This window comes from Hakea prostrata, chromosome 3 (genome assembly GCF_041222555.1).
Source record: "Hakea prostrata isolate BN-2017 chromosome 3, UWA_Hpros_2, whole genome shotgun sequence".
Lineage (NCBI taxonomy): Eukaryota > Viridiplantae > Streptophyta > Magnoliopsida > Proteales > Proteaceae > Hakea > Hakea prostrata.
The window spans coordinates 5,595,979-5,606,317 of record NC_142602.1 but is presented as its reverse complement, the minus strand read 5'-3'; the positions used below and the strand labels follow the sequence as shown (position 1 = coordinate 5,606,317).

Below are 10,339 nucleotides of genomic sequence, written 5' to 3'. Positions count from 1 at the left end.
TCCTACGTTACCCGTAATGTGGAAGAATCGATCTAATTTCATAGAGTCATTCGGTCTGAATGCTACATGAAGAACATAAGCCAGATGATGGAACAGATGTAGAAGATCCTAACATGAGTGATTTGGTAGATTTGGATTTCTATACATCCACTCATGTGGTACTTCATCATACAATTAATATAGGATCAATTTGTCTAGATATCATCATATACATCCAAAAAACCGTATGCTTTGAATCCAGTACATCCCTCTATGGTACAAACTACTGTTGATTATCGTTCTCATGTTATATACGTAAATGACTTTGTAAGACTTCTAAGTCTGGTGCTGTGGACTACACAAGTGTAATAAAAGGTGTCTGTTACATACATACTCTGATACTCTTACCATAAACTACTTTTGCAAGCCACATCAAATGTTTTGGGGTTCACATGGAACATCCTTAAATCAGCTGGCAAAAGACAAATCCAGAGAACAAAAACTAAAATAGAGATGGTGCTCGTCGACGTTAGATACAGATTACAATTACTCCAAAACAAGAGAAAAATCCTACACTAACAAGATGAGGAGAAAAACTTTTCTGCACCATGTTCGTAATTCCCTCTAAATTGATCAAACTACGAACGCTGAGAAATAGTAAATCTGTTTACGGATCATGGAAAGACAAGCAAACAGCCAAAATTTTAATTTGCCATTTGGCCAAAAATCTGTTTACATTCGTGTCCGCCATTGGATATATTAAAAACTACACATAAATAGAAACCCAACATCATTAACCTAGTGGAACTGGATAATCTATATGATAGAGTACAACGAAGAACATCAATAAATATTGAACAAACATCAGAAAATTTCGTAAACCTCCCCCTCATGCTGTAAGTATTCCTCCACAGAACCACTGGCGAGAAGTTATAATTCATGAGCTGCAAACACACCTAACCGAGCGTCGTCATTAACTGTTATAATCCTACTTGGGTTCCTCTTGTTCTCATTTATATCAAGAGGATGTCAAGTTCTTCCCACCTACAACCCAGTACTGTTTCACAGCAACCAATACTTTTTCAGGGACCAGGGGACCATCCTCATGATCAACCATTTTCGCATTCCACCTCATTGCTTCCACAATCTTCTTCACCTTTACCAGCACATCAACTTCATCACGGAATATAACTGCACCCTCAGGTCTTAGTATCCGATCCATCTCAAGAAGAATGTCTTCTGCTGCACACCTGGCATTGTTTTTACACATAATTCAGAACTGGGGCAAAGAAATATACAAGACAATTCTACCAGAAGCAACAAACCCGAACTCCCAAACAGAGGGATACATATGTTTAACTCCTTAACTGGGTGTCCGATAAACCTAAATGATTTCCTAAATCTGGTGCATGTTTAACTCCTAGATCAGATATTACAAAGACCATTCCAAAGCAAATTGATACGTGTGTTTCTTTTGATGAACATAAATTAGTCTTGACTGCAAAATCAATGAAAAAAACTTACTTGTCTTTGTATAAGCTGAAAACACCATTGGCATGAATAAGATCATATGTCCTCGGGTATGTAGAGAAAGCCTCACACCTGAACCAGGAAGAAGGAACATTTATCAGCGAGAAAAAAAAATGAGAAAAACTAAGAATTAAGCAGCAAGTAAGCCTGCTTAAATGCTTCAGAAATCAGAGAAACAATGGGTGGGTAGTCTCAGAGGATGCCCACCTTCAACGCCCAACACCCCCCCCCCGGGACCCAAAAAACACACACACTTGGACAGAAGTAGAAGTTTTATCCAAACTGACCAACACTGACTGAATGAGCATTACTCCTATATGCAACTGCCAAATTTGGATGAACAAATATTACTCCAGGTATTCGGCAACTACAGACGAATTTAAATAACTGCTGCAATGTCTCTATCAGCTAAAACAACTTTGTATTATCCAATACTTCAAACTGTTGTATCGTGGAACTTAAAAAGAAATTGCTAGTTGTCATTACACAGGAGCACCTTGTAGAGTGTCGAACTCCATGGATGAAAGGTCTAGTAAGTGTTGGTGAGGATTCTAGATAGGGGTATGGCCATCAACTCATCAAATGGGAAATTCTGAAAGTCAAAAGAGTCTTCAGCCATGTCAGTTAACTCAAGCTAAATGCTCCGAGGTATGTTTTACCTAAAAGCATGCTGCTCATTAGCATTTATATGGATATTGATTACATTTGGTTATTCTCTTTCCTTAAAAAACAAGGAGAGTCAATCCAGGAAGAAAACAGTAAAACTGTTGAATTTTTATGAAGGAAAGAAATAGTAGGATTGGAGAATAAATGCCTAGAAAACTTGAGAGTTTTCTGTGTGCAATAGCCCATTGCTTACTAGGAGGTCTTGGGTTCAAAACCCATTTCCTATAAAAAGAAATAATAGAATTGTCAAGACTATGAGAAAAGCTCAAGCAGACCAAGAGAACAGAAACCATATAAATGATAGATAAGAATGATCTCTTCAACAAACAAACAGACACAAAAATAGAGATTTAAGAGAGATAAGGAGAGAAATATGAGCCGCACACACATGTAAGGATATAAAAAAAACTCAGTATCGAGCAAAAATGGATAACTAGAAGGACTAGAAGAAGCAAATTAAACAAAGGAACCATCATTTCAATAACTAAGATGCAACAGATATAGAACAAGAGAGAAAAGGATTAATGGCTCACTCCACAGTAGTACAATGTCAGTCAAGCTGGCAACAGAGCAAGGGGAAACCCAGGAAGTACTTGAATTGAATGAACAAGAAAATGAAACAAGGGAACACGATCTGCCCCCAGATATAATGGAACTGTAGAACAGTTCTAACACCATTTAGTTGGTTAATCTACACGTCCAGACCATATACTGAATTTAGAATCAAGCAACAGCAGGTCCTCATGGGGAATTCAATCTGTTAAAGAGTACATATTGCCCAATATAAGCATGTATTTGCACTGCACTGGACAGTAAAAAATCCAGGCTGCTGCAGTAAGTCAATTATCACAATCATATGAGCACCGAACTCCCTCTTTCATTAAGGACACTAAAAGCTACATTAGACATTCTAATTACCTCATATGAGATTCAATCAAAAGATCCATCAAATGTCACTAAAAATAGTGAACATTTTTCAGGCAAAAGAAAAGTTCTGCAACAGGTTTCTGAAGTTTGGAAGTTACCAGTCATGATATATGCCAATCAATCCTCGCTCATAAATGACACCAAGAGTATTTTTATCAGCAATTGTAGGCACAACATTCATAACCCACAGTTTGGGAGAATCAAGTGCTGCTGCAAAACTTCCAAATCCAGCATTCATATCCATTATGTTGCGGTACCTCCCTGAATCAATTATTTGATTGACCCTCTTATAAGCCTTCACATGCTTTTTCCACAGTTTATTGTCATCCAAGTACATTTCAACAGAAACTCCAGGGACATATCCACCAGATATTCTAGGGGGGACTGCATGAAGTCTCTCGGGAAATGGTTTAAGCTCTCCTCCAGCAACTTCATCTTGACTATTAACCTCGGGATAAGGAGTTATGCACACCTCCATTTTCTTGTACCTAATATACCACCAAAAGGTAAAAAGTTCATGAGTGTATAAAAGTTTCTTTAAGGGGCAAAAACAATTGTCAATGTTACAAATTTTAAAGACCTGATAAAGAAAGAATTAAAGAAGGAAAGCTATTTAAGTAAAGTTGTATTATCATTCTTCTAGTATACTTTAACTCCATATTTGACTATATTTGGTAGCACTGTAGCATTTAATTGTCCTCATAAACCCAGACCACTGCTACATGACCTCAGAACATTGGTGAAACCTAAAGGCCCTTTTGCTATATTCATTTCATGCTATCCAAATTGTATAAGCTGAAAAGCACTTGTACAGGTTATCAATACAAACATGTTGAATGTAGTCTAAAATAAATAAAGCAAGCCAGATCCAAAGTTATTTTTCTAGAGTTGTAGAGATTTACAAAAATTTCATTCCTTCCTGTTGCATGAAAAAGAACTCAAATGAAGAAGGTAAATGAACTAGAAATTAGATTGGAGCTTAAAAGGGGATAAGGTGAAGCAATGTCAGGTATTGCAGTTTTAGAACAAATTATAAGACATTTGTTCTCAAAACCTTCAAATGGAAGAACAGACAGGATACAAAAATAAAAACGAAAAAAGAAAAAAGAAAAAAGCTAGCAGAAATATTGCACGAATACTAACAGTAAAAGAAATTTCTTCAAAAACTTGATACTAAGTATTAGAAATATCACATGTATAAACATACCAAACATCATCTGTGTTTTTAGATTCACAAAAATTAGCACGACCACTGCATGATTCAGCATTTACTCTCTTCCTCCAGATGGCAATTTCACCCTTTTCATGCTTCTTTTCCCAGCAAAGATTTTTGGCCATTTCTTCAATCTTTCTCTGCTCCTCTTGAAGTTCCTCCTTAGGACGCTGCCATGATTTGTAGTTAACCTTCCAATTAATGGGAGGACCAGACAACACCCAGTAGCCACCAGGTCTAAGGACTCGATCTACTTCCATCATGTACATGCCCTCTGCAAAGAAAAGATAATATCAGAAGAAAGTCAACAGCACAGACATATGGATATAAACATTAAAAACAATAATAAGCATCAATGAGAATAATAATAGAATCAATAGAAAACAAGAAAACATAGTTGCAAAAGCTTTAGAAAATCTAAAGAATCACTCCATTTCAAAAAGATGGTTTCCATGCTTTAAGACAATCGCAAGTGGGTAAATTTACCAACCATTTCCGTGCCACGGAATCAAGCAGCGAGAACAGTGAGCCATATCAAAAGCCCTTGATGGATATGGAAGCTTTATGGATCCAAGAACACCAATAACTGCTGGAACACCTCTTTCTAAAGCAAATTGTACTTGTGCTTCGTGATTATCTCTTGGGGCAAATGACATGGCAATTACGTTTCTTTTCCACAGGTATGCACCCAAACTTGCAACCTAAAGAAAGTTCATCAATTGTCAGTGGATGAACTGAATCACCTAAACCACAAAGTTGGCCATTCACTTTAACCAAGTTACTCAGATGTATGATTTAAAATATAAATCATAGATGATGGAATGAATTTATTAGAAAGATCCTTACATACCCCACATCCAGTGTCCAATGCAGTTCTGACTGTGCCATTTTCAATTGGGATCACAGAAGCAAGTTGATCTATATATGTATCAGCCCCTTGAGGAAACTGTGTTCCTCCACCAGGAAACCGAAACACATTGCCCTCATATTGAATCCAGTTCTGCACAGCTTTCTCAACTGTCAAACTCTTATATGGTGCATTTGCGTAGGGTACATAATCACGACTTTTTGGCCAAGGAAAAGGAGTCACATATCCATTGGGTGCGGGAATCAGGCAGTGCAACTTCTCTTCCTTCGGAGGACAATGTCTTTCTCTGTAATTCATATTTTCTCTAGGAAAATGCATAGCACGATTTTGCTCCTGGCAAGGTGTGTAATCAGTATACTTGGCATCACATGGCTTAAATGCTGGAACTTTTGAATCAGAATTGCCCATTGCTCCACCGTCACCACCATGGTGGGTCTCAAAATTCAGATTTGACATGATACTGCAATCTGTCTGCTTGGTGATTGCCAAAGCTATGCTGTCTCCTTTTCCAAAACCACTTTTCTGCCAAGCTCCCAAAATATAGAAGAAACAACACAAACCAACGACAATAAATATAGAGACGGAACTCCTTGTCCTACTATCGGATGAGTTAGTTTTCAAAGCCATGGTTCCCCCTGCAGTAATTTCCAGAATGTCTTAGTAGAGCCATTGAAAGCAAGAAAGAAAGCATAAAGAAGTAAAATATTCACATAAAAAGCTTTTAAAACCATACTATTTTCGTGTTTAAATTATAAGTAAGTTCAGAAACTGAAATCCTTTTCTTGCAACCCTCTTCAAAATCAATCCCCTAATCTGCTCCAAGCATAGATCTAAGCATTTTTAGTGAAAATTAATTAGACGATAAATCAATTAACCACGACCGCCATAAGAAAACAGTACCCCAATCGTTAACTTTCCGTTTAAATTTTAATACAGAGTATTTTCCAGATCTAACGTAAAGCAAGAAACTAAAAAGGTAATTCCAACAACGGCCAAAAAGCATAGGCTTCAAACAGCAAGACTGAATTTTTCTACTTCCAACTTAAGCTTCAGAGACAATATTTAGGAGTAGCTGGAAGAATTCAAAAAAAAACTAACAGCCATTTATAAATATATAATTAACATTAGATCCCATCGTAGCAAACCAAGTGAAGAATGGAATAGATCGATTAAATCAGAGATCAGCCAGAAAAATAACTTGATTCAAACTCTAGAATAGAAAAAATAACAACTTCAATTCTGCATCTCCGATTTACGTCGGGAAATCGAAATAATAAGTTATGAGCAACTACAAATCAATAGAAGTAGCACATTCCGTACTAAATCTCGAGAACTAATTGACGAAGAATCGACAAAACGTGCAAAAGTGAGCAAGATTTGAAGAACATATCTAAGATCTCGTACCTTTTTCTAGATAAAGAGAAGAAGGACAATAATTCGAGATCTTGAAAACAAGATTTATTTCTACACCTTCATCCCCCGATGCAGGTAATGCTTAAAGCTCCGGGGAGCAGAAGAAAATAAAAAAATAAAAAATCCGCAGAAGCACCAGAACCCTACGCTTTGGAGGTGCTGGAGGAGGAGAGGAAACAGTGGTGATAGTGTTGAAGGGGTGAACGAGAGGTTTTAGAGAAACTCGTCTCTCCCCAAAAACGCCTTCGAACACCGCAGGACATGGAAAATCTTGGTTTTATTCTACTTTCTGTTACACTTATTTAACGTCATTATAAATTCATAAATCATTTTTGAAAACAATTTTCTGCTTCTATTTCCGCGTACGCTCGTAGTCTTGCCAACCAGTTGGCCTGATTCCATTTCTTCAGCGCTGCTCCGCGCGTGGGGTCCAGTAAATCCCTGTTTCTGGGTCCCACACTTACCGACGGTGCGGTCTGACCCGTCAATGTATCGGTTTTTGCGGTCTTTGATCTGATCTGGATTTACCGATTTCACTTCTAGAAATGATTATGACTCACGTATGAATTTTGCTTTTACTGGGGCAAACGCATAAGAGAGAGAGAGTGAGATTTTCTGTCATTTCTATTTTCAGAAAGGGTTTCTGGAATTGCATCCCATTGGTTATTGTCACGTGACGTGATTATTAGGTTTCATATGTCACAACTGTTCATTTGAATTTTTCTAATGTTGAACTTAACCCCATTTAACGTCACCTGGTGGATAAATGTTACCCATTCAAATATTTTATGCATGATAGGGGTATGAATGGAAATTCCGTTTACAATTTAATAACAATAAATATTGTTTTAACTTTATGAGGTGATTACATAAATAGTGTCTTTGAATTAGTTTTATTTGAGGTCATATAGATATATTATATATCATAAGATATGCATAACATTTATCATTAATTTTATTGAATTATCTTAATTCTATCTTTAATAATTCCTTTGATATTGATTCAACTACTTCTATGTAACAAAGCATCTAAGGGCATTCATTGAACATGGTTGTGCTATTTCAGTCGACTTTCTCATAATTTATATTTATCTAGATTATTATGAAACTATATCTATTATGATCATTTATTATTTTATCATTTATAGTTTTACCACTCATTCATCTTATTTATATATATATATATATATATATATTATTTTTTTTATATGGGTTGATTTTTGCTTTAATCTAGGTTCCCCAGTATGACTGCCGGCTGGATAACTACTTCCACGTTCAAAGATATTTATGACTATTTTAGAAACAATTGGATGGATAATTAAGTTTAAATTTAATAGTTTAGTTTACAAGTCAAATAAAACAATCTTAACGACTCAGTCAAATTCAAAGTGGGGCCCATTGTTACTATTAAGGAAAAAAAAATATTTACTTCTCTATTAATTGAGGATTCAAAGTTTCTACATTGCATAGTAGTAAAAATCAAGAACTTAAGTCATACGCAGGGCCAAGGATTCTACTGTTTAGAATTGAGTTTTGTGGTCAATTTACTCACTAGGTAACGTCGTTATTAATAGTTAACGTTATACTCATAGCATGCGAATAATAAAACTTAGGAAGCAACACTAACAAAAATACATTGTCCCGTAAATATTGTGCAAATGGTATATTAATGGTGATTATCTACTATGAGTCATTTGTTAATGTTGAAATGATGAGCCGAAGTCCCCGAGTCACGTTACAAGTGAAATCAATACCAAAATTGATGGATGCAATTATGATTCAAATTGAGTCGAATCAGCCAAAATTTATTGATTCCTCCAACTCAAGTTTAATTAGATCTATTGGGAATTGTCCGATTTATCACTAATGTGGTGTTGAAAATACATATTTTCTCTTCATAATTATTTCTATAAGATGATAAAGAGTGCACCAATAAGAGGATCTATGTCCCGTGACACATGACAGTTAATAATTTAATGATGAGAATTAAAACCCGATTAGAAATTGAATTTAATAATATCTAAAATTTTAGGGATTCATTAAATTTAATTTTAGTTAAGTTTTATTTGTGACCGTTGAATTATTAATTGACTCATGTACCAATCTTGGATACAAATTACAGAAAATTATAAAATGTGAGAATTGTAGAGAATAGTACACTGTACACCTTATAAATTGACTTGAAAATTCGTTTTCATGTAATTTCAATAAGTGAAAACTAATTCTTAATTGAACGGGCCGTTAGATCGTGATAAGCATGAGGGTTTCTATGGTTTTATCAAAAAGCATATTTAACCAGCTTAAAAAATAAAAAGAAGAAAAAAAAAAAAAAAAAACAAAAGAACATGACTTTCTATGGGACCTCATTTTGTGCCTTTGTGGGCTGTTCTGTTCTGTATTTCATAAATATATCATTTCAGAATAGAAATAAGGAACTGAGATGGAGCACTTCAGTGTATGTCTTTTTTTTTCTTTCTTTTTTTCTTTTTTTGTGGTAGACACTTCAGTGTATGTCGGTGGCATAGAGATTGCCGCACAGATCTGAAATCTGAATCATAGCTTTTGTTTATGTATCTCCATGTTACATATTACATGTCCAAGACTCTTTTATGTGTTGGGTATGACTCAATTCTTATTTTAAAAAAATATCTATTTTTTACTTAAAATATAAAACTTTAGATTTTACGAGGTGAAGGACTATTACATATACCCATATATCCCAGAGAAAGTCAAATTTATAAAATTTTCACTGGAAAGTGTTGATCAATGCCAGTTATAACAACCCTTCGATTTTTAATTTTAATAAAAAGTAAGATCATATTGGACTCTCTAATGTAAAGTTACAATTAGAAAGGTTTGGGCTATCTGCTATAACAATCGAGTTTACGCCTTTGTGGCGTTTTCTGTCTCCACCCTTGAGGCGTGCTCTGTGTTCATCCTTGAAGGGTTTTGTATCTCCGCCTTTGTGGCGTGTCTATGTCTATGTTGGTGTTTGTCTTTGTGGTGTGTCCTTGCAGGCGTTGGTGGTGGATAAGCATATCTTATCCATTGTGTTCAGGGGTGGACCCACTAAGGGGCCGAGGGGGCCATGGCCCCCGGATTTTTAAATATTTTTAATAATCCCTTTTTATTTCACTTTTTGTATTAATTTTCTTCATTTTTTCAGTGTTTTTCTCTTTTCACATGTGAAATGTCACTATTTCCCCCCCCCCCAATTTTGAGAATAATTTTGAAAGGTAAAATAATGGGTTTAATTGTCATCCCTATTTAAAAACTAACTCCTCAATCTCTATTTATTCTCCCCTCTCTTCTCTCTCACATCTTTTTTTCCTATTTATTCTCTTCTCTTCCTATAATTGTGGGTTAAAGAAATTTTTTGAAAAAAAAATCTTACTAGAAATTCAAAATGCCATTCCTAATTAGAAACTAACTCCTCAATCCCTATTTATTCTCTCATTTCTCTCATCTCTTCTCTTTTCTTTCTATTTATTCTCTTCCGTTTATTTTTTCATATTTATTCTTCTTCAACTTTCTATAAGCGTGGGTTAAGGAAAATTTGGGGAAAAAAATCTTCTTCACAATTAGGTATTCTTTCTCTTTCTCAATTTATATATTGTTTATATTTTTTTCATTTTTTTTTTCATTTTTCTTTATTAGATTTTGTATTTTTGTTTCTTTATTTCTTTTGTTGTTTTTGCTATTTGATTATATATTGTATCTTTTACCTAAAAAAAAAAATAGTT

At 35.0% G+C, this 10,339-nt stretch overlaps 1 protein-coding gene across 2 annotated transcripts; it reads right to left on the bottom strand.

The window, feature by feature from the left end:
* Window positions 1-652: 652 nt before the first annotated feature.
* LOC149020315 (putative methyltransferase PMT2) lies at window positions 653-6,882 on the bottom strand. Of its 2 annotated transcripts, none has more exons than XM_089148420.1 (7): window positions 6,744-6,882; window positions 5,166-5,818; window positions 4,806-5,016; window positions 4,310-4,589; window positions 3,201-3,590; window positions 1,504-1,581; window positions 653-1,229 (listed from the first exon to the last, which is right to left on the bottom strand). In XM_089148420.1, the coding sequence occupies exons 2-7, from the start codon at window positions 5,808-5,810 to the stop codon at window positions 998-1,000; spliced, it is 1,836 nt and encodes a 611-aa protein (XP_089004546.1). In that variant the 5' UTR covers window positions 5,811-5,818; window positions 6,744-6,882; the 3' UTR covers window positions 653-997. The 2 variants fall into 2 exon arrangements, with proteins under 2 accessions (XP_089004546.1, XP_089004544.1); XM_089148418.1 differs by having other exon boundaries at window positions 654-1,229; window positions 6,588-6,882.
* Window positions 6,883-10,339: the final 3,457 nt, after the last annotated feature.

What these genes read in the sequence shown, in the direction of transcription:
- LOC149020315 (XM_089148420.1), bottom strand. Translation starts at nt 5,810, where the DNA reads ATGGCTTTGAAAACTAACTCATCCGATAGTAGGACAAGGAGTTCCGTC. An exon ending in ATTGGCATATATCATGACTG is followed by an intron (nt 1,582 to 3,200) that starts GTAACTTCCAAA and finishes TTCCTGGTTCAG; the next exon opens with GTGTGAGGCTTTCTCTACAT. An exon ending in TTCAGCTTATACAAAGACAA is followed by an intron (nt 1,230 to 1,503) that starts GTAAGTTTTTTT and finishes AAACAATGCCAG; the next exon opens with GTGTGCAGCAGAAGACATTC.